The sequence below is a fragment of the Apium graveolens genome, chromosome 8 (genome assembly GCF_009905375.1).
Source record: "Apium graveolens cultivar Ventura chromosome 8, ASM990537v1, whole genome shotgun sequence".
NCBI classification, from domain to species: domain Eukaryota; kingdom Viridiplantae; phylum Streptophyta; class Magnoliopsida; order Apiales; family Apiaceae; genus Apium; species Apium graveolens.
In genome coordinates, this window is record NC_133654.1 from 9,185,301 (window position 1) to 9,209,472 (window position 24,172).

The 24,172-nt window shown below is 32.5% G+C and overlaps 3 protein-coding genes across 4 annotated transcripts; all 3 read left to right on the forward strand.

Annotated features, from left to right (window-relative positions):
- Nucleotides 1–5,327: 5,327 nt before the first annotated feature.
- Nucleotides 5,328–7,792, forward strand: LOC141678345 (F-box protein CPR1-like). Of its 2 annotated transcripts, XM_074484639.1 has the most exons (3): nt 5,328–6,465; nt 6,930–7,037; nt 7,460–7,784. In XM_074484639.1, the coding sequence occupies exons 1-2, from the start codon at nt 5,424–5,426 to the stop codon at nt 6,992–6,994; spliced, it is 1,107 nt and encodes a 368-aa protein (XP_074340740.1). In that variant the 5' UTR covers nt 5,328–5,423; the 3' UTR covers nt 6,995–7,037; nt 7,460–7,784. The 2 variants fall into 2 exon arrangements, with proteins under 2 accessions (XP_074340740.1, XP_074340739.1); XM_074484638.1 differs by having other exon boundaries at nt 6,930–7,792.
- Nucleotides 7,793–13,036: 5,244 nt separating this feature from the next.
- LOC141679256 (F-box protein CPR1-like) lies at nt 13,037–14,064 on the forward strand. Its single transcript, XM_074485760.1, has 2 exons — nt 13,037–13,982; nt 14,051–14,064. Exons 1-2 carry the CDS (start codon nt 13,037–13,039, stop codon nt 14,062–14,064), a joined length of 960 nt encoding a protein of 319 aa, XP_074341861.1.
- A 6,826-nt stretch (nt 14,065–20,890) lies between these two features.
- On the forward strand, nt 20,891–23,347 carry LOC141678392 (F-box protein CPR1-like). Its single transcript, XM_074484697.1, has 3 exons — nt 20,891–22,028; nt 22,493–22,600; nt 23,023–23,347. The coding sequence occupies exons 1-2, from the start codon at nt 20,987–20,989 to the stop codon at nt 22,555–22,557; spliced, it is 1,107 nt and encodes a 368-aa protein (XP_074340798.1). The 5' UTR covers nt 20,891–20,986; the 3' UTR covers nt 22,558–22,600; nt 23,023–23,347.
- Nucleotides 23,348–24,172: the final 825 nt, after the last annotated feature.

Here is a 24,172-nt window from a genome sequence, read left to right on the forward strand (position 1 = left end):
TTGCATTTATTCTATTTCTGGAGTCTTTAGTTTGTTACTAGTATTTTGGCCATGAGGCATATTCCCAATGTATAGGTGTATGAAGTCTACTCATTCAGATGACAATGAATTATTATTGAAGCATTGCTTAGTATTTCTTGTTCATTGCTTTATCTGCAATTCACTATTTGCTCTAGATGTCTACATAGTATCAAAGCTAGCACTGCAGATTTAGCTTCATCCCTTTTCACCCATCATATCAAAGCACTCTTCTTTTATTTCATTCTCCTCAATCCTTATTTGATTCTTCCAGATTAACAAAGAAACAAGTCTTTTTTTTTGAGAAACTTCTGTATCATGGTAATTGGAGGACGTCTTACCTTTGCAGATATGCAAAATCCTTTGTTCTTACACCATCTCATTATTCACTCTCAATTAGTGTGACAAATCTGCAAGGAGCTGGTGACTATAAGTCCTGAAAAAGATCCTTTGAAATTCAGCTATCATCCAAAAGAAAGTTGGGGTTCTTGAATGGTACAGCCAAAAGGAGCACAGATAATGTAACAAAAGCTGCACAATGGGATACGTGCAATGACCTGTTAATTTCTTGGCTTCATAGTAACGTATTTGATAATATAAGGCAGTCTATTTTGTTCATTAATACTACTTATGATATATGGCTTGAGCTTGAAAAGCGCTTTTTGTTAAGCAATGGGTCTCGAAAGTATAAGTCGAGTAAAGACCTCTTTGGGCATAAACAAAACAAGCTAAAAATTAATGATTATTTTACTACCCTCAGTAGCTTATGGGAAGAGCTTGACTCTATGAATACCTTGTCGATTGTGACCACTATAGCCATTGATGTGACATCTCTTTTAACCGCTATTGAAACCCAAAAGGCTGAGTCAAAACTGTTTCAATTTTAAATGGTTTAGATGAGTGTTACTCTGCTGTTCGTAGTCAACTTTTAATGCGGATTCCCTTACCTAGTGTGGAAATGGCATTTGCTGCTATCCAGCAAGAAGAAACCCAAACTGATGTCCTACACCACAGTGAATTTGAGCTATCAACCATGTTTAGTCAAATCATAGAGTTGATCATCACGAAATGGCCAACAATGCCCAAGTTAATTCACAAGCTGATGAAAGTGAAGTTGTTTCTAAAGCACAACAACTACAACAATTACTGAAGTTACTGCTAAGTGAGGGTAAGTCCCAAGTTAAAGGTTATGAAACTGAGGATGAACTGGAAAATTATTTCTCAGGAATGGTGTCAATTAATAGGTTGAATGTAGATAAGGACACCTGGATTATAGACTCCGGAGAAAGTGACCATATGACATCAAGTCTTGATAATTTGATGAATGTTCAACCTGCTAAAACTGAACTTATTATCAAGTTACCAACTGGTGACACGGCAAAGATAACTCACACTGGTGATGTCAAACTCTCGAATGGCCTGGTTTTGCATAAAGTATTGTACGTCCCACAATTTAAACACAGTGTTAGGAACATGTTACAGGCTTGATAAGTTGTAAAAAATCCTTAGTAAATTTGATTAAGTGTGTTTGTAGCTTTCGACGGATGATCTTATATGTCATCTGTTGAACGAGTAGTTTATGTATTAATAAGTATTTTGTAGCACATTCCTGTGTGTTGTAATGCCTTAAAGAATTAGAAGTTGTAGGACATTCTAATTTATGTTGACTGCAAGAATAATATGTAAAATAGGTTGGAAAATTGTATATATTAGATGCCTTGTAATTTTACATAAGTGAAATTGAGTCAACTTGCTATGGAAACACTTTTGACGGATGTTCATCACAAGGCTTCGACGAATGACCCAAGTCACATTTCAATGGATGACTCAATTGAGTTTCGACGGATGATTCAATTGAGTTTCGATGGATGATTCAATGGAGTTTCAATGGATGATCCAACTGAGTCTCGACGGATAACGAATTTCAAACAGGAGTTGATAGTGATTTGACAGTCACATGGGTTGATTACACACAAAAGGAATGTGGCAGCCTATAATCAGGTTTTAGAGAATAAAAAAGCATTTTCATTTTCATGCTTTCTTGAAGAAAACCAAAGATACTGGATGGAGAAATGAAGAAGCATGTTATTAGACAAAGACACATTTTATTTTATTAGTTTATTTTATTCACTTGTAACTTGGTAATATATAAATCCAAGAGTAGCTCGTAGTAAATCAAGCAATCAACTAGAGAAATAGAGAAGGTTGTATCTCTGAAGAATTTCTTCGTTCCTTGTGATTCTACTTGTAAGCAGCTATGTACAATCTTTGTATCACGGAGTTCTCGAAATATACATATATCTAGTGGATAAGTTCAATCCACCAGAAAGTTTTTAAATACTTATGTTTAAATTACTTTCTGTTTGAATACATCAATACTTTCATTTCGCACTTTTGCATATTCAAACACCGTCATGTATATTTGTTAGATAAGTTCTTAAAATCGAAGAAGAAACCAAGAATTATATTCAACCCCCCATTTTGTAATTCAACTATTAGATTGTCCGGGATTAACAATTGGTATCAGAGCAAGCTCTTGACACACTAAGAGTTTAAAGATCAAAGCAACTAACAAGATGAGCAGGAAGGATGTTGGAGTAAAGATCCCTTTCTGAAAATAATGCTTACTTTCTTGATAACTTGTTCTACTCGCTACACTTGGTTTATATACTACCAAGTTACATGATAAAAAGACAAACAAGTAAAACAAAAATTATTTTTAGTCTAATTTCATGCTGCTTCATTACACTATCCAGCATCTTTGAATATCTTCATAATTGCATGAAAATTGTAATGCTTCTTTGTTCTCTAAATCCTGCAATTAGGCTGCCACATTCCATTTGTAAACACCCGACGCATGTGACTGTATAGTCAATGTCAACTGCACTTTTGAATATGATCATCCGTCGGGACTACGTTGGTCATCCGTTGGATTCCTTGTTGATTATCTGTCGGGAGCCTTTGTAGATCATCCGTGAGGAGCCTTTCTGCCACTTGACTCTATTTCACTTATACGGAATTGCAAGACATCTTATATTTACAATTAGCCACCCTATTCTGTATATCAATCTAGTAGAACATGACTTAAAGAATCCTATACAAGCTACTCAACTAATACATTATTATTTGCACACATGTGCTAGAAGACTTATTATTATATAAGCTACACTCTTGATGGATGTTCAGTGGTCATCCGTTGGGACTATAAAGTTCATCCGTCGGGACTATTATAGAACATCCGTCGAGAGCTAAAAACACTAAGTTAAATCTACTAAAGTGTTTTGTTCAATTTACTATCAAGTTCACAACATATTCCTAACATACAATATTGCATAATAACTTGCATTTATTTTAAATTGTGCAATTGCTTGTTTAAGTTACATTTCGGTTACAAATTATGTTGTAAATATGGTTAGAAATTTGCAGAACATATTTTCGCAAATATTTTTCAAATTCAATTTCAAACTTGGTTGCAAAATGGTTTCAAAGTTGCACAACATATTTTTACAATTATTTTTTAAAAATATAGTAACTTTGTAAAAAAAATGTAAAACTTGGATATCTATGAAATAATCCCTAAAACTTATAAGTTGGCAAGTTGGTATTAATGGACATTACTAGTTATCTTATATTGATTTCTAAATTTATAAACTACACTAGTTAAAATTTAAAACTCATGAGAATAAATTTTCTTAGAAAAATTAGTTATTAACAAGACTACCTAGTGGACAAAACAAGCGACAACATGGCAAAACTAAAAAGAGGATAACTATTTTTGAAACTTAATTAAAGTGTAGCTAGAAAAGGTTTAAAATTTAGCACTATTTAATCAATTATCAATCAATCCTTTTATGAAAAATAATAAAATTATCCCATTAATTAAATTTTGATTAAATATTAGTGATTTCTCATATTTATTTAAGTCATATATATATAAGTCATTTCTAACCAAATATTTTAGATTATTTAATATTCTTCCTTATTTATATTTCAATTTGGTAATTATCTAAAATACTTAGAAAATTTAAAAAAATAGTTTCCTCTTTATTCACAACTATAAACTTACATCTATGTTTTTAGTTTTAGTTCATGTTGGAGTATTTGGGATATACAATCTATGAAATGATGAATTTTAAACCTACATTTGTCTATGTTACATTTCTTTTTGAAAAAATCAAATTACAAAAAAAATTATTATAAATGAGAATGTATACAATTATATAATATCATTATCATCTTTTGCAAATATATATATATATAACAAATTTATACAAAAGTATAATTAAATTTGGAATGCATAGTGAGATAAAAATTTTAAAAATATACAATTAAAAATATATAAAATGTATTTGAACTAATGAGAATAAAGTTTTACCATTAATTATAAGTATCTATTTACATTGATTTATAAAAGATATCAGTATGTATAAATATTAATCTCCAAACAAATCATTATAATTATATTAAATTCATTTACATAAGAAAGTTATTTAGACCAGAACTTACAAGAAATAATAAAAAAATAATGATTATAGAAGAAAAACAAATGAAAGATATATTACATTTATATAATATTAATACAATTAACTAATAAATCGAATTCATTTTATAAACTGAAATTATGAATGTACATAATCTTGAATAATCCCAAAATTCAAACTAGAATGTCACAAGCTAAAAGTTAATATAAAATAATTAAATTACAATACCAAAATACATTATTTGTTAATTCTAAATTAATTAAACTAGTAATAGAAATATTCATTTTATAATTACAACTTAATACTTTTTCATCACAAAACATACCATAAAATTCATAAAAAAAAAAAAGAAGAGAGTAGCAAAGTGTTGAGAACAATAACTAGAGATAGCACCTAATGATAGCTAGTGTCGAGAACAGCCCGAACCCCAGAACCCCAAATGAGAGGCATGCCTAACCCCTCCCTTTAACCCCTCCCTTTGCTTTTTTCCCTTCAAGATGAGGATGCATATAGGAGAATGCATACGTTACATATTGACATTGTATGCAAAGGGATGAGGATGTTCATCTCTTTTATTGCTGCTAAAGTATTGTGCTTGTTACACGTAGTCCTAGTCCTGCCCAACTTACACGTAGCCAACTTACACGTAGTTTTAATGACATAATCCCCCTTTTCCTTAACTCAAAAGACTTTGGTTACACTCATTTCATATTCATCCTTTCAACTCTTCATTTTTCCCATCTTCATCCTTATAACCCCTTAAAAATGTCAAAGGAGATGTTCTTTGATGCTCCCTTTGAGGTAGTGGTATTCATTTTCGCTCACTTACCTGCCAAAAAACTGTTGTGCTATCGCTCAGTTTCGAAAGCCTATTGTGATTTGATCGACAGTCGATACTTTGCCAACCTGCATTGGTGTAATTCCATGAGAACTCGCTCTAATCTTATCATACTTTGCAGGAGCATAGGAATGGCTTCTGTTGGCAGTGATGCAGGTATGCATCGTGTTGATATTGATACACTCTTACATTCTGTACTAAAATGTCCTATGGACTGGGATTTTTTCAGTAAATTTATTGGCACCTGTAATGGTGTAGTCTTATTGTACGATGGATATGAACATATAACCTTTTGGAATCCGACTATTCGTACTTATATTGACCTGATTCATCCTCGTGCAAGTACTCCTCAGAATCCAAATGGGAATATTAAATATAATTTTGGCTTTGGGTATGATCATTTCAATGATGATTACAAAGTGGTGATGTCTTTTCAGTTGGATATTACAGCAGTACTAAATGGTGAGGAAATTGTTAAGGAAGCTTATGTTTTTAGTTTGAAATCAAATATATGGAGAAAAATAGGAGACTTTCCGTATTTTGTTTGTAAAAGTGGATGTTATGGTGCATATGTTGGTGGTTCCTTATACTGGACTTGTGTGGAGCGAAGTGTTGATTCTAATTTCCGCAGCTTAATTGTTGCATTTGATCTTGCAACGGAAGAGTATAGGATTATACCAACGCCCCTATATGAAGATATTAGTTCTGAGGTTGAAATTACAATTGGGTCGTTGGAAGAATCTCTTTGGGCTCACTGCTCTTTGGTCGTTGAAGGTGAAGAGGACTCGGTGGGCTTTTCAGACACATGGATACTCCACGAAGTAGACAAAGAACCGTATTCGTGGACAAAATTACTTTCACTAGATTATCCAAGTAAATTTTGTAAGCCATTGGCATATTCAAAGCGTGGTAAGAATGTACTTTTGGATAACCGCATGAAGTTGTTATGGTATGATCTAGTCAAGGGAGAGGAAGGACGAGAGATAAATATTAGGGGTTTGCCTGACTACTTTGGCTCAGACGTCTGTGTTGAAAGTCTTGTTCATCTTGATTGCGGTTCAAGTGATAAGGAGAATCAGCATATAGGAGAGGAAAAGGTTGTCGAAGACGATATACAAAGTAATGAAGGTAATCAATCCTACTCAATCCTATATCTTTAATTCTTATGCTGAATTTTTTAAGTCAATTGCATATCATTTAGTCCTAGCTATCAGCAAGTTGTTTTTGCAGTTTCCTTGTACTATTTTGGAACTTATTAAAGCTTGTATTTTGAACTTGTCTTTTAAACTATATGAGTATCCAATTTTAAGTGTTCTTTCCTTCTTGATCATTTCAATTAAACTTGCTGTTGCATCACTTTAACTTATTTTCACAATGTTCTGCATTAATTACTGATAGCACCTGTTTTACTTCATTTATGATATTAATGTTCTTGAATTACCTCAATGGATTCTTTACTCTCTGTTAAGAGGATAAGAGCAATTATAAGTTCTTACAGTGATCTGTTGGCCATCTATGACGTTTGTAGTATACTCCATTTGGTTCTGGTTAATGACAGTCATTAATTACTAATTTTGCATATCAATGTGTAGAATCAATCTTCTCTGTGATCGCAAACTTTGTGACTGAACTATTCAGGGGGATCTTTGAGTTTTGAGTCTTCTGGCAAATACTTCACCACATTAACTACCATGATTCGTGTAAGTTGAAACTTGACCTTTATAATTCAAATGATTTTTCTTCTATTACATATATGTTGATCAACTCTAGGGTGTATCTTAATGGTTCATACAATAAAACTAATCAGACATTGCCATTTATCTGTCATTTATTCTACTGGTATCATGGAAAATGTTCAGCAGCTGTCATAGTTTATGGTTACAAATATACAAGTAAATGGTAGCAAGACCTCTTTCAATTGCAAATAATAATTATATTTTTGAATTTCACTCATGCTCCTTTCCTTTACTCCTGACCGGTTGGAGCTAATCTTTCCGTGTTCCTCATGGAAGCGACACTTCTGGCATCAGTTAAATTAAGTACGAGGCTCGTTGTAAAAACAAATTCAACTTGTTAAACCACTGTAGATTGCAAGTATTAATTCTGAGAGTTTTTATGACAGATCCGGCGTTTCTTAATACTATAGCTCGACACATGTGAGATCCAAGGAGATGAAGTCCGATCATCCAGTTCTTTTGATGACTAGTAATGCAAGTTGTCTCTTCAAGTTATAAATGTCTGTAGTATGATGTTAGGATCATGGATGCTTATATGTAAATATACGGTTGGATCTTTATAATTGATGCATGTTTGTATAAAATTAATTACTTATAATGATGTATATGTTCCATGTCAGCTGCCACCTCAATTTACACATGTTGTCATATCAATGCTAGCTGCCTGGACCACTCAGTTTATCGTTGTTACCTTCTTTTTCTTTTTCAATTCTGTTGCATTGCATTTATTCTATTTCTGGAGTCTTTAGTTTGTTACTAGTATTTTGGCCATGAGGCATATTCCCAATGTATAGGTGTATGAAGTCTACTCATTCAGATGACAATGAATTATTATTGAAGCATTGCTTAGTATTTCTTGTTCATTGCTTTATCTGCAATTCACTATTTGCTCTAGATGTCTACATAGTATCAAAGCTAGCACTGCAGATTTAGCTTCATCCCTTTTCACCCATCATATCAAAGCACTCTTCTTTTATTTCATTCTCCTCAATCCTTAATTTGATTCTTCCAGATTAACAAAGAAACAAGTCTTTTTTTTTGAGAAACTTCTGTATCATGGTAATTGGAGGACGTCTTACCTTTGCAGATATGCAAAATCCTTTGTTCTTACACATCTCATTATTCACTCTCAATTAGTGTGACAAATCTGCAAGGAGCTGGTGACTATAAGTCCTGAAAAAGATCCTTTGAAATTCAGCTATCATCCAAAAGAAAGTTGGGGTTCTTGAATGGTACAGCCAAAAGGAGCACAGATAATGTAACAAAAGCTGCACAATGGGATACGTGCAATGACCTGTTAATTTCTTGGCTTCATAGTAACGTATTTGATAATATAAGGCAGTCTATTTTGTTCATTAATACTACTTATGATATATGGCTTGAGCTTGAAAAGCGCTTTTTGTTAAGCAATGGGTCTCGAAAGTATAAGTCGAGTAAAGACCTCTTTGGGCATAAACAAAACAAGCTAAAAATTAATGATTATTTTACTACCCTCAGTAGCTTATGGGAAGAGCTTGACTCTATGAATACCTTGTCGATTGTGACCACTATAGCCATTGATGTGACATCTCTTTTAACCGCTATTGAAACCCAAAAGGCTGAGTCAAAACTGTTTCAATTTTAAATGGTTTAGATGAGTGTTACTCTGCTGTTCGTAGTCAACTTTTAATGCGGATTCCCTTACCTAGTGTGGAAATGGCATTTGCTGCTATCCAGCAAGAAGAAACCCAAACTGATGTCCTACACCACAGTGAATTTGAGCTATCAACCATGTTTAGTCAAATCATAGAGTTGATCATCACGAAATGGCCAACAATGCCCAAGTTAATTCACAAGCTGATGAAAGTGAAGTTGTTTCTAAAGCACAACAACTACAACAATTACTGAAGTTACTGCTAAGTGAGGGTAAGTCCCAAGTTAAAGGTTATGAAACTGAGGATGAACTGGAAAATTATTTTTCAGGAATGGTGTCAATTAATAGGTTGAATGTAGATAAGGACACCTGGATTATAGACTCCGGAGAAAGTGACCATATGACATCAAGTCTTGATAATTTGATGAATGTTCAACCTGCTAAAACTGAACTTATTATCAAGTTACCAACTGGTGACACGGCAAAGATAACTCACACTGGTGATGTCAAACTCTCGAATGGCCTGGTTTTGCATAAAGTATTGTACGTCCCACAATTTAAACACAGTGTTAGGAACATGTTACAGGCTTGATAAGTTGTAAAAAATCCTTAGTAAATTTGATTAAGTGTGTTTGTAGCTTTCGACGGATGATCTTATATGTCATCTGTTGAACGAGTAGTTTATGTATTAATAAGTATTTTGTAGCACATTCCTGTGTGTTGTAATGCCTTAAAGAATTAGAAGTTGTAGGACATTCTAATTTATGTTGACTGCAAGAATAATATGTAAAATAGGTTGGAAAATTGTATATATTAGATGCCTTGTAATTTTACATAAGTGAAATTGAGTCAACTGCTATGGAAACACTTTTGACGGATGTTCATCACAAGGCTTCGACGAATGACCCAAGTCACATTTCAATGGATGACTCAATTGAGTTTCGACGGATGATTCAATTGAGTTTCGATGGATGATTCAATGGAGTTTCAATGGATGATCCAACTGAGTCTCGACGGATAACGAATTTCAAACAGGAGTTGATAGTGATTTGACAGTCACATGGGTTGATTACACACAAAAGGAATGTGGCAGCCTATAATCAGGTTTTAGAGAATAAAAAAGCATTTTTATTTTCATGCTTTCTTGAAGAAAACCAAAGATACTGGATGGAGAAATGAAGAAGCATGTTATTAGACAAAGACACATTTTATTTTATTAGTTTATTTTATTCACTTGTAACTTGGTAATATATAAACCAAGAGTAGCTCGTAGTAAATCAAGCAATCAACTAGAGAAATAGAGAAGGTTGTATCTCTGAAGAATTTCTTCGTTCCTTGTGATTCTACTTGTAAGCAGCTGTGTACAATCTTTGTATCACGGAGTTCTCGAAATATACATATATCTAGTGGATAAGTTCAATCCACCAGAAAGTTTTAAATATTTATGTTTAAATTACTTTCTGTTTGAATACATCAATACTTTCATTTCGCACTTTTGCATATTCAAACACCGTCATGTATATTTGTTAGATAAGTTCTTAAAATCGAAGAAGAAACCAAGAATTATATTCAACCCCCCATTTTGTAATTCAACTATTAGATTGTCCGGGATTAACAATTGGTATCAGAGCAAGCTCTTGACACACTAAGAGTTTAAAGATCAAAGCAACTAACAAGATGAGCAGGAAGGATGTTGGAGTAAAGATCCCTTTCTGAAAATAATGCTTACTTTCTTGATAACTTGTTCTACTCGCTACACTTGGTTTATATACTACCAAGTTACATGATAAAAAGACAAACAAGTAAAACAAAAATTATTTTTAGTCTAATTTCATGCTGCTTCATTACACTATCCAGCATCTTTGAATATCTTCATAATTGCATGAAAATTGTAATGCTTCTTTGTTCTCTAAATCCTGCAATTAGGCTGCCACATTCCATTTGTAAACACCCGACGCATGTGACTGTATAGTCAATGTCAACTGCACTTTTGAATATGATCATCCGTCGGGACTACGTTGGTCATCCGTTGGATTCCTTGTTGATTATCTGTCGGGAGCCTTTGTAGATCATCCGTGAGGAGCCTTTCTGCCACTTGACTCTATTTCACTTATACGGAATTGCAAGACATCTTATATTTACAATTAGCCACCCTATTCTGTATATCAATCTAGTAGAACATGACTTAAAGAATCCTATACAAGCTACTCAACTAATACATTATTATTTGCACACATGTGCTAGAAGACTTATTATTATATAAGCTACACTCTTGATGGATGTTCAGTGGTCATCCGTCGGGACTATAAAGTTCATCCGTCGGGACTATTATAGAACATCCGTCGAGAGCTAAAAACACTAAGTTAAATCTACTAAAGTGTTTTGTTCAATTTACTATCAAGTTCACAACATATTCCTAACATACAATATTGCATAATAACTTGCATTTATTTTAAATTGTGCAATTGCTTGTTTAAGTTACATTTCGGTTACAAATTATGTTGTAAATATGGTTAGAAATTTGCAGAACATATTTTCGCAAATATTTTTCAAATTCAATTTCAAACTTGGTTGCAAAATGGTTTCAAAGTTGCACAACATATTTTTACAATTATTTTTTAAAAATATAGTAACTTTGTAAAAAAAATGTAAAACTTGGATATCTATGAAATAATCCCTAAAACTTATAAGTTGGCAAGTTGGTATTAATGGACATTACTAGTTATCTTATATTGATTTCTAAATTTATAAACTACACTAGTTAAAATTTAAAACTCATGAGAATAAATTTTCTTAGAAAAATTAGTTATTAACAAGACTACCTAGTGGACAAAACAAGCGACAACATGGCAAAACTAAAAAGAGGATAACTATTTTTGAAACTTAATTAAAGTGTAGCTAGAAAAGGTTTAAAATTTAGCACTATTTAATCAATTATCAATCAATCCTTTTATGAAAAATAATAAAATTATCCCATTAATTAAATTTTGATTAAATATTAGTGATTTCTCATATTTATTTAAGTCATATATATATAAGTCATTTCTAACCAAATATTTTAGATTATTTAATATTCTTCCTTATTTATATTTCAATTTGGTAATTATCTAAAATACTTAGAAAATTTAAAAAAATAGTTTCCTCTTTATTCACAACTATAAACTTACATCTATGTTTTTAGTTTTAGTTCATGTTGGAGTATTTGGGATATACAATCTATGAAATGATGAATTTTAAACCTACATTTGTCTATGTTACATTTCTTTTTGAAAAAATCAAATTACAAAAAAAATTATTATAAATGAGAATGTATACAATTATATAATATCATTATCATCTTTTGCAAATATATATATATATAACAAATTTATACAAAGTATAATTAAATTTGGAATGCATAGTGAGATAAAAATTTTAAAAATATACAATTAAAAATATATAAAATGTATTTGAACTAATGAGAATAAAGTTTTACCATTAATTATAAGTATCTATTTACATTGATTTATAAAAGATATCAGTATGTATAAATATTAATCTCCAAACAAATCATTATAATTATATTAAATTCATTTACATAAGAAAGTTATTTAGACCAGAACTTACAAGAAATAATAAAAAAATAATGATTATAGAAGAAAAACAAATGAAAGATATATTACATTTATATAATATTAATACAATTAACTAATAAATCGAATTCATTTTATAAACTGAAATTATGAATGTACATAATCTTGAATAATCCCAAAATTCAAACTAGAATGTCACAAGCTAAAAGTTAATATAAAATAATTAAATTACAATACCAAAATACATTATTTGTTAATTCTAAATTAATTAAACTAGTAATAGAAATATTCATTTTATAATTACAACTTAATACTTTTTCATCACAAAACATACCATAAAATTCATAAAAAAAAAAAAGAAGAGAGTAGCAAAGTGTTGAGAACAATAACTAGAGATAGCACCTAATGATAGCTAAACCCCAGAACCCCAAATGAGAGGCATGCCTAACCCCTCCCTTTAACCCCTCCCTTTGCTTTTTTCCCTTCAAGATGAGGATGCATATAGGAGAATGCATACGTTACATATTGACATTGTATGCAAAGGGATGAGGATGTTCATCTCTTTTATTGCTGCTAAAGTATTGTGCTTGTTACACGTAGTCCTAGTCCTGCCCAACTTACACGTAGCCAACTTACACGTAGTTTTAATGACATAATCCCCCTTTTCCTTAACTCAAAAGACTTTGGTTACACTCATTTCATATTCATCCTTTCAACTCTTCAATTTTTCCCATCTTCATCCTTATAACCCCTTAAAAATGTCAAAGGAGATGTTCTTTGATGCTCCCTTTGAGGTAGTGGTATGCATTTTCGCTCACTTACCTGCCAAAAAACTGTTGTGCTATCGCTCAGTTTCGAAAGCCTATTGTGATTTGATCGACAGTCGATACTTTGCCAACCTGCATTGGTGTAATTCCATGAGAACTCGCTCTAATCTTATCATACTTTGCAGGAGCATAGGAATGGCTTCTGTTGGCAGTGATGCAGGTATGCATCGTGTTGATATTGATACACTCTTACATTCTGTACTAAAATGTCCTATGGACTGGGATTTTTTCAGTAAATTTATTGGCACCTGTAATGGTGTAGTCTTATTGTACGATGGATATGAACATATAACCTTTTGGAATCCGACTATTCGTACTTATATTGACCTGATTCATCCTCGTGCAAGTACTCCTCAGAATCCAAATGGGAATATTAAATATAATTTTGGCTTTGGGTATGATCATTTCAATGATGATTACAAAGTGGTGATGTCTTTTCAGTTGGATATTACAGCAGTACTAAATGGTGAGGAAATTGTTAAGGAAGCTTATGTTTTTAGTTTGAAATCAAATATATGGAGAAAAATAGGAGACTTTCCGTATTTTGTTTGTAAAAGTGGATGTTATGGTGCATATGTTGGTGGTTCCTTATACTGGACTTGTGTGGAGCGAAGTGTTGATTCTAATTTCCGCAGCTTAATTGTTGCATTTGATCTTGCAACGGAAGAGTATAGGATTATACCAACGCCCCTATATGAAGATATTAGTTCTGAGGTTGAAATTACAATTGGGTCGTTGGAAGAATCTCTTTGGGCTCACTGCTCTTTGGTCGTTGAAGGTGAAGAGGACTCGGTGGGCTTTTCAGACACATGGATACTCCACGAAGTAGACAAAGAACCGTATTCGTGGACAAAATTACTTTCACTAGATTATCCAAGTAAATTTTGTAAGCCATTGGCATATTCAAAGCGTGGTAAGAATGTACTTTTGGATAACCGCATGAAGTTGTTATGGTATGATCCAGTCAAGGGAGAGGAAGGACGAGAGATAAATATTAGGGGTTTGCCTGACTACTTTGGCTCAGACGTCTGTGTTGAAAGTCTTGTTCATCTTGATTGCGGTTCAAGTGATAAGGAGAATCAGCATATAGGAGAGGAAAAGGTTGTCGAAGACGATATACAAAGTAATGAAGGTAATCAATCCTACTCAATCCTATATCTTTAATTCTTATGCTGAATTTTTTAAGTCAATTGCATATCATTTAGTCCTAGCTATCAGCAAGTTGTTTTTGCAGTTTCCTTGTACTATTTTGGAACTTATTAAAGCTTGTATTTTGAACTTGTCTTTTAAACTATATGAGTATCCAATTTTAAGTGTTCTTTCCTTCTTGATCATTTCAATTAAACTTGCTGTTGCATCACTTTAACTTATTTTCACAATGTTCTGCATTAATTACTGATAGCACCTGTTTTACTTCATTTATGATATTAATGTTCTTGAATTACCTCAATGGATTCTTTACTCTCTGTTAAGAGGATAAGAGCAATTATAAGTTCTTACAGTGATCTGTTGGCCATCTATGACGTTTGTAGTATACTCCATTTGGTTCTGGTTAATGACAGTCATTAATTACTAATTTTGCATATCAATGTGTAGAATCAATCTTCTCTGTGATCGCAAACTTTGTGACTGAACTATTCAGGGGGAACTTTGAGTTTTGAGTCTTCTGGCAAATACTTCACCACATTAACTACCATGATTCGTGTAAGTTGAAACTTGACCTTTATAATTCAAATGATTTTTCTTCTATTACATATATGTTGATCAACTCTAGGGTGTATCTTAATGGTTCATACAATAAAACTAATCAGACATTGCCATTTATCTGTCATTTATTCTACTGGTATCATGGAAAATGTTCAGCAGCTGTCATAGTTTATGGTTACAAATATACAAGTAAATGGTAGCAAGACCTCTTTCAATTGCAAATAATAATAATATTTTTGAATTTCACTCATGCTCCTTTCCTTTACTCCTGACCGGTTGGAGCTAATCTTTCCGTGTTCCTCATGGAAGCGACACTTCTGGCATCAGTTAAATTAAGTACGAGGCTCGTTGTAAAAACAAATTCAACTTGTTAAACCACTGTAGATTGCAAGTATTAATTCTGAGAGTTTTTATGACAGATCCGGCGTTTCTTAATACTATAGCTCGACACATGTGAGATCCAAGGAGATGAAGTCCGATCATCCAGTTCTTTTGATGACTAGTAATGCAAGTTGTCTCTTCAAGTTATAAATGTCTATAGTATGATGTTAGGATCATGGATGCTTATATGTAAATATACGGTTGGATCTTTATAATTGATGCATGTTTGTATAAAATTAATTACTTATAATGATGTATATGTTCCATGTCAGCTGCCACCTCAATTTACACATGTTGTCATATCAATGCTAGCTGCCTGGACCACTCAGTTTATCGTTGTTACCTTCTTTTTCTTTTTCAATTCTGTTGCATTGCATTTATTCTATTTCTGGAGTCTTTAGTTTGTTACTAGTATTTTGGCCATGAGGCATATTCCCAATGTATAGGTGTATGAAGTCTACTCATTCAGATGACAATGAATTATTATTGAAGCATTGCTTAGTATTTCTTGTTCATTGCTTTATCTGCAATTCACTATTTGCTCTAGATGTCTACATAGTATCAAAGCTAGCACTGCAGATTTAGCTTCATCCCTTTTCACCCATCATATCAAAGCACTCTTCTTTTATTTCATTCTCCTCAATCCTTGATTTGATTCTTCCAGATTAACAAAGAAACAAGTCTTTTTTTTTGAGAAACTTCTGTATCATGGTAATTGGAGGACGTCTTACCTTTGCAGATATGCAAAATCCTTTGTTCTTACACCCATCTCATTATTCACTCTCAATTAGTGTGACAAATCTGCAAGGAGCTGGTGACTATAAGTCCTGAAAAAGATCCTTTGAAATTCAGCTATCATCCAAAAGAAAGTTGGGGTTCTTGAATGGTACAGCCAAAAGGAGCACAGATAATGTAACAAAAGCTGCACAATGGGATACGTGCAATGACCTGTTAATTTCTTGGCTTCATAGTAACGTATTTGATAATATAAGGCAGTCTATTTTGTTCATTAATACTGCTTATGATATATGGCTTGAGCTTGAAAAGCGCTTTTTGTTAAGCAATGGGTCTCGAAAGTATAAGTCGAGTAAAGACCTCTTTGGGCATAAACAAAACAAGCTAAAAATTAATGATTATTTTACTACCCTCAGTAGCTTATGGGAAGAGCTTGACTCTATGAATACCTTGTCGATTGTAACCACAATAGCCATTGATGTGACATCTCTTTTAACCGCTATTGAAACCCAAAAGGCTGAGTCAAAACTGTTTCAATTTTAAATGGTTTAGATGAGTGTTACTCTGCTGTTCGTAGTCAACTTTTAATGCGGATTCCCTTACCTAGTGTGGAAATGGCATTTGCTGCTATCCAGCAAGAAGAAACCCAAACTGATGTCCTACACCACAGTGAATTTTAGCTATCAACCATGTTTAGTCAAATCATAGAGTTGATCATCACGAAATGGCCAACAATGCCCAAGTTAATTCACAAGCTGATGAAAGTGAAGTTGTTTCTAAAGCACAACAACTACAACAATTACTGAAGTTACTGCTAAGTGAGGGTAAGTCCCAAGTTAAAGGTTATGAAACTGAGGATGAACTGGAAAATTATTTCTCAGGAATGGTGTCAATTAATAGGTTGAATGTAGATAAGGACACCTGGATTATAGACTCCGGAGAAAGTGACCATATGACATCAAGTCTTGATAATTTGATGAATGTTCAACCTGCTAAAACTGAACTTATTATCAAGTTACCAACTGGTGACACGGCAAAGATAACTCACACTGGTGATGTCAAACTCTCGAATGGCCTGGTTTTGCATAAAGTATTGTACGTCCCACAATTTAAACACAGTGTTAGGAACATGTTACAGGCTTGATAAGTTGTAAAAATTCCTTAGTAAATTTGATTAAGTGTGTTTGTAGCTTTCGACGGATGATCTTATATGTCATCTGTTGAACGAGTAGTTTATGTATTAATAAGTATTTTGTAGCACATTCCTGTGTGTTGTAATGCCTTAAAGAATTAGAAGTTGTAGGACATTCTAATTTATGTTGACTGCAAGAATAATATGTAAAATAGGTTGGAAAATTGTATATATTAGATGCCTTGTAATTTTACATAAGTAAAATTGAGTCAATTGCTATGGAAACACTTTTGACGGATGTTCATCACAAGGCTTCGACGAATGACCCAAGTCACATTTCAATGGATGACTCAATTGAGTTTCGACGGATGATTCAATTGAGTTTCGATGGATGATTCAATGGAGTTTCAATGGATGATCCAACTGAGTCTCGACGGATAACGAATTTCAAACAGGAGTTGATAGTGATTTGACAGTCACATGGGTTGATTACACACAAAAGGAATGTGGCAGCCTATAATCAGGTTTTAGAGAATAAAAAAGAATTTTCATTTTCATGCTTTCTTGAAGAAAACCAAAGATACTGGATGGAGAAATGAAGAAGCATGTTATTAGACAAAGACACATTTTATTTTATTAGTTTATTTTATTCACTTGTAACTTGGTAATATATAAATCAAGAGTAGGTCGTAGTAAATCAAGCAATCAACTAGAGAAATAGAGAAGGTTGTATCTCTGAAGAATTTCTTCGTTCCTTGTGATTCTACTTGTAAGCAGCTGTGTACAATCTTTGTATCACGGAGTTCTCGAAATATACATATATTTAGTGGATAAGTTCAATCCACCAGAAAGTTTTTAAATACTTATGTTTAAATTACTTTCTGTTTGAATACATCAATACTTTCATTTCGCACTTTTGCATATTCAAACACCGTCATGTATATTTGTTAGATAAGTTCTTAAAATCGAAGAAGAAACCAAGAATTATATTCAACCCCCCCTTTTGTAATTCAACTATTAGATTGTCCGGGATTAACAATTGGTATCAGAGCAAGCTCTTGACACACTAAGAGTTTAAAGATCAAAGCAACTAACAAGATGAGCAGGAAGGATGTTGGAGTAAAGATCCCTTTCTGAAAATAATGCTTACTTTCTTGATAACTTGTTCTACTCGCTACACTTGGTTTATATACTACCAAGTTACATGATAAAAAGACAAACAAGTAAAACAGAAATTATTTTTAGTCTAATTTCATGCTGCTTCATTACACTATCCAGCATCTTTGAATATCTTCATAATTGCATGAAAATTGTAATGCTTCTTTGTTCTCTAAATCCTGCAATTAGGCTGCCACATTCCATTTATAAACATCCGACGCATGTGACTGTATAGTCAATGTCAACTGAACTTTTGAATATGATCATCCGTCGGGACTACGTTGGTCATCCGTTGGATTCCTTGTTGATTATCTGTCGGGAGCCTTTGTAGATCATCCGTGAGGAGCCTTTCTGCCACTTGACTCTATTTCACTTATACTGAATTGCAAGACATCTTATATTTACAATTAGCCACCCTATTCTGTATATCAATCTAGTAGAACATGACTTAAAGAATCCTATACAAGCTACTCAACTAATACATTATTATTTGCACACATGTGCTAGAAGCCTTATTATTATATAAGCTATACTCTTGATGGATGTTCAGTGGTCATCCGTAGGGACTATAAAGTTCATCCGTTGGGACTATTATAGAACATCTGTCGGGAGCTAAAAACACTAAGTTAAATCTACTAAAGTGTTTTGTTCAATTTACTATCAAGTTCACAACATATTCCTAACATACAATATTGCATAATAACTTGCATTTATTTTAAATTGTGCAATTGCTTGTTTAAGTTACATTTCGGTTACAAATTGTGTTGTAAATATGGTTAGAAATTTGCAGAACATATTTTCGCAAATATTTTTCAAATTCAATTTCAGACTTGGTTGCAAAATGGTTTCAAAGTTGCACAACATATTTTTACAATTATTTTTTAAAAATATAGTAACTTTGTAAAAAAAATGTAAAACTTGGATATCTATGAAATAATCCCTAAAACTTATAAGTTGGCAAGTTGGTATTAATGGACATTACTAGTTATCTTATATTGATTTCTAAATTTATAAACTACACTAGTTAAAATTTAAAACTCATGAGAATAAATTTTCTTAGAAAAATTAGTTATTAACAAGACTACCTAGTGGACAAAACAAGCGACAACATGGCAAAACTAAAAAGAGGATAACTATTTTTGAAACTTAATTAAAGTGTAGCTAGAAAAGGTTTAAAATTTAGCACTATTTAATCAATTATCAATCAATCCTTTTATGAAAAATAATAAAATTATCCCATTAATTAAATTTTGATTAAATATTAGTGATTTCTCATATTTATTTAAGTCATATATATATAAGTCATTTCTAACCAAATATTTTAGATTATTTAATATTCTTCCTTATTTATATTTCAATTTGGTAATTATCTAAAATACTTAGAAAATTTAAAAAAATAGTTTCCTCTTTATTCACAACTATAAACTTACATCTATGTTTTTAGTTTTAGTTCATGTTGGAGTATTTGGGATATACAATCTATGAAATGATGAATTTTAAACCTACATTTGTCTATGTTACATTTCTTTTTGAAAAAATCAAATTACAAAAAAAATTATTATAAATGAGAATGTATACAATTATATAATATCATTATCATCTTTTGCAAATATATATATATATAACAAATTTATACAAAAGTATAATTAAATTTGGAATGCATAGTGAGATAAAAATTTTAAAAATATACAATTAAAAATATATAAAATGTATTTAAACTAATGAGAATAAAGTTTTACCATTAATTATAAGTATCTATTTACATTGATTTATAAAAGATATCAGTATTTATAAATATTAATCTCCAAACAAATCATTATAATTATATTAAATTCATTTACATAAGAAAGTTATTTAGACCAGAACTTACAAGAAATAATCAAAAAATAATGATTATAGAAAAAAAACAAATGAAAGATATATTACATTTATATAATATTAATACAATTAACTAATAAATCAAATTCATTTTATAAACTGAAATTATCAATGTACATAATCTTGAATAATCCCAAAATTCAAACTAGAATGTCACAAGCTAAAAGTTATATAAAATAATTAAATTACAATACCAAAATACATTATTTGTTAATTCTAAATTAATTAAACTAGTAATAGAAATATTCATTTTATAATTACAACTTAATACTTTTTCATCACAAAACATACCATAAAATTCATAAAAAAAAAAAAGAAGAGAGTAGCAAAGTGTTGAGAACAATAACTAGAGATAGCACCTAATGATAGCTAGTGTCGAGAACAGCCCGAACCCCAGAACCCCAAATGAGAGGCATGCCTAACCCCTCCCTTTAACCCCTCCCTTTGCTTTTTTCCCTTCAAGATGAGGATGCATATAGGAGAATGCATACGTTACATATTGACATTGTATGCAAAGGGATGAGGATGTTCATCTCTTTTATTGCTGCTAAAGTATTGTGCTTGTTACACGTAGTCCTAGTCCTGCCCAACTTACACGTAGCCAACTTACACGTAGTTTTAATGACATAATCCCCCTTTTCCTTAACTCAAAAGACTTTGGTTACACTCATTTCATATTCATCCTTTCAACTCTTCATTTTTCCCATCTTCATCCTTATAACCCCTTAAAAATGTCAAAGGAGATGTTCTTTGATGCTCCCTTTGAGGTAGTGGTATTCATTTTCGCTCACTTACCTGCCAAAAAACTGTTGTGCTATCGCTCAGTTTCGAAAGCCTATTGTGATTTGATCGACAGTCGATACTTTGCCAACCTGCATTGGTGTAATTCCATGAGAACTCGCTCTAATCTTATCATACTTTGCAGGAGCATAGGAATGGCTTCTGTTGGCAGTGATGCAGGTATGCATCGTGTTGATATTGATACACTCTTACATTCTGTACTAAAATGTCCTATGGACTGGGATTTTTTCAGTAAATTTATTGGCACCTGTAATGGTGTAGTCTTATTGTACGATGGATATGAACATATAACCTTTTGGAATCCGACTATTCGTACTTATATTGACCTGATTCATCCTCGTGCAAGTACTCCTCAGAATCCAAATGGGAATATTAAATATAATTTTGGCTTTGGGTATGATCATTTCAATGATGATTACAAAGTGGTGATGTCTTTTCAGTTGGATATTACAGCAGTACTAAATGGTGAGGAAATTGTTAAGGAAGCTTATGTTTTTAGTTTGAAATCAAATATATGGAGAAAAATAGGAGACTTTCCGTATTTTGTTTGTAAAAGTGGATGTTATGGTGCATATGTTGGTGGTTCCTTATACTGGACTTGTGTGGAGCGAAGTGTTGATTCTAATTTCCGCAGCTTAATTGTTGCATTTGATCTTGCAACGGAAGAGTATAGGATTATACCAACGCCCCTATATGAAGATATTAGTTCTGAGGTTGAAATTACAATTGGGTCGTTGGAAGAATCTCTTTGGGCTCACTGCTCTTTGGTCGTTGAAGGTGAAGAGGACTCGGTGGGCTTTTCAGACACATGGATACTCCACGAAGTAGACAAAGAACCGTATTCGTGGACAAAATTACTTTCACTAGATTATCCAAGTAAATTTTGTAAGCCATTGGCATATTCAAAGCGTGGTAAGAATGTACTTTTGGATAACCGCATGAAGTTGTTATGGTATGATCTAGTCAAGGGAGAGGAAGGACGAGAGATAAATATTAGGGGTTTGCCTGACTACTTTGGCTCAGACGTCTGTGTTGAAAGTCTTGTTCATCTTGATTGCGGTTCAAGTGATAAGGAGAATCAGCATATAGGAGAGGAAAAGGTTGTCGAAGACGATATACAAAGTAATGAAGGTAATCAATCCTACTCAATCCTATATCTTTAATTCTTATGCTGAATTTTTTAAGTCAATTGCATATCATTTAGTCCTAGCTATCAGCAAGTTGTTTTTGCAGTTTCCTTGTACTATTTTGGAACTTATTAAAGCTTGTATTTTGAACTTGTCTTTTAAACTATATGAGTATCCAATTTTAAGTGTTCTTTCCTTCTTGATCATTTCAATTAAACTTGCTGTTGCATCACTTTAACTTATTTTCACAATGTTCTGCATTAATTACTGATAGCACCTGTTTTACTTCATTTATGATATTAATGTTCTTGAATTACCTCAATGGATTCTTTACTCTCTGTTAAGAGGATAAGAGCAATTATAAGTTCTTACAGTGATCTGTTGGCCATCTATGACGTTTGTAGTATACTCCATTTGGTTCTGGTTAATGACAGTCATTAATTACTAATTTTGCATATCAATGTGTAGAATCAATCTTCTCTGTGATCGCAAACTTTGTGACTGAACTATTCAGGGGGATCTTTGAGTTTTGAGTCTTCTGGCAAATACTTCACCACATTAACTACCATGATTCGTGTAAGTTGAAACTTGACCTTTATAATTCAAATGATTTTTCTTCTATTACATATATGTTGATCAACTCTAGGGTGTATCTTAATGGTTCATACAATAAAACTAATCAGACATTGCCATTTATCTGTCATTTATTCTACTGGTATCATGGAAAATGTTCAGCAGCTGTCATAGTTTATGGTTACAAATATACAAGTAAATGGTAGCAAGACCTCTTTCAATTGCAAATAATAATTATATTTTTGAATTTCACTCATGCTCCTTTCCTTTACTCCTGACCGGTTGGAGCTAATCTTTCCGTGTTCCTCATGGAAGCGACACTTCTGGCATCAGTTAAATTAAGTACGAGGCTCGTTGTAAAAACAAATTCAACTTGTTAAACCACTGTAGATTGCAAATATTAATTCTGAGAGTTTTTATGACAGATCCGGCGTTTCTTAATACTATAGCTCGACACATGTGAGATCCAAGGAGATGAAGTCCGATCATCCAGTTCTTTTGATGACTAGTAATGCAAGTTGTCTCTTCAAGTTATAAATGTCTGTAGTATGATGTTAGGATCATGGATGCTTATATGTAAATATACGGTTGGATCTTTATAATTGATGCATGTTTGTATAAAATTAATTACTTATAATGATGTATATGTTCCATGTCAGCTGCCACCTCAATTTACACATGTTGTCATATCAATGCTAGCTGCCTGGACCACTCAGTTTATCGTTGTTACCTTCTTTTTCTTTTTCAATTCTGTTGCATTGCATTTATTCTATTTCTGGAGTCTTTAGTTTGTTACTAGTATTTTGGCCATGAGGCATATTCCCAATGTATAGGTGTATGAAGTCTACTCATTCAGATGACAATGAATTATTATTGAAGCATTGCTTAGTATTTCTTGTTCATTGCTTTATCTGCAATTCACTATTTGCTCTAGATGTCTACATAGTATCAAAGCTAGCACTGCAGATTTAGCTTCATCCCTTTTCACCCATCATATCAAAGCACTCTTCTTTTATTTCATTCTCCTCAATCCTTGATTTGATTCTTCCAGATTAACAAAGAAACAAGTCTTTTTTTTTGAGAAACTTCTGTATCATGGTAATTGGAGGACGTCTTACCTTTGCAGATATGCAAAATCCTTTGTTCTTACACCCATCTCATTATTCACTCTCAATTAGTGTGACAAATCTGCAAGGAGCTGGTGACTATAAGTCCTGAAAAAGATCCTTTGAAATTCAGCTATCATCCAAAAGAAAGTTGGGGTTCTTGAATGGTACAGCCAAAAGGAGCACAGATAATGTAACAAAAGCTGCACAATGGGATACGTGCAATGACCTATTAATTTCTTGGCTTCATAGTAACGTATTTGATAATATAAGGCAGTCTATTTTGTTCATTAATACTGCTTATGATATATGGCTTGAGCTTGAAAAGCGCTTTTTGTTAAGCAATGGGTCTCGAAAGTATAAGTCGAGTAAAGACCTCTTTGGGCATAAACAAAACAAGCTAAAAATTAATGATTATTTTACTACCCTCAGTAGGTTATGGGAAGAGCTTGACTCTATGAATACCTTG

Coding starts and splice junctions, on each gene's coding strand:
- LOC141678345 (XM_074484638.1), top strand. CDS start 5,424: ATGAGAACTCGCTCTAATCTTATCATACTTTGCAGGAGCATAGGAATG. Junction 6,466..6,929: donor CGATATACAAAGTAATGAAG/GTAATCAATCCT, acceptor ATCAATGTGTAG/AATCAATCTTCTCTGTGATC.
- LOC141679256 (XM_074485760.1), top strand. CDS start 13,037: ATGTCAAAGGAGATGTTCTTTGATGCTCCCTTTGAGGTAGTGGTATGC.
- LOC141678392 (XM_074484697.1), top strand. CDS start 20,987: ATGAGAACTCGCTCTAATCTTATCATACTTTGCAGGAGCATAGGAATG. Junction 22,029..22,492: donor CGATATACAAAGTAATGAAG/GTAATCAATCCT, acceptor ATCAATGTGTAG/AATCAATCTTCTCTGTGATC.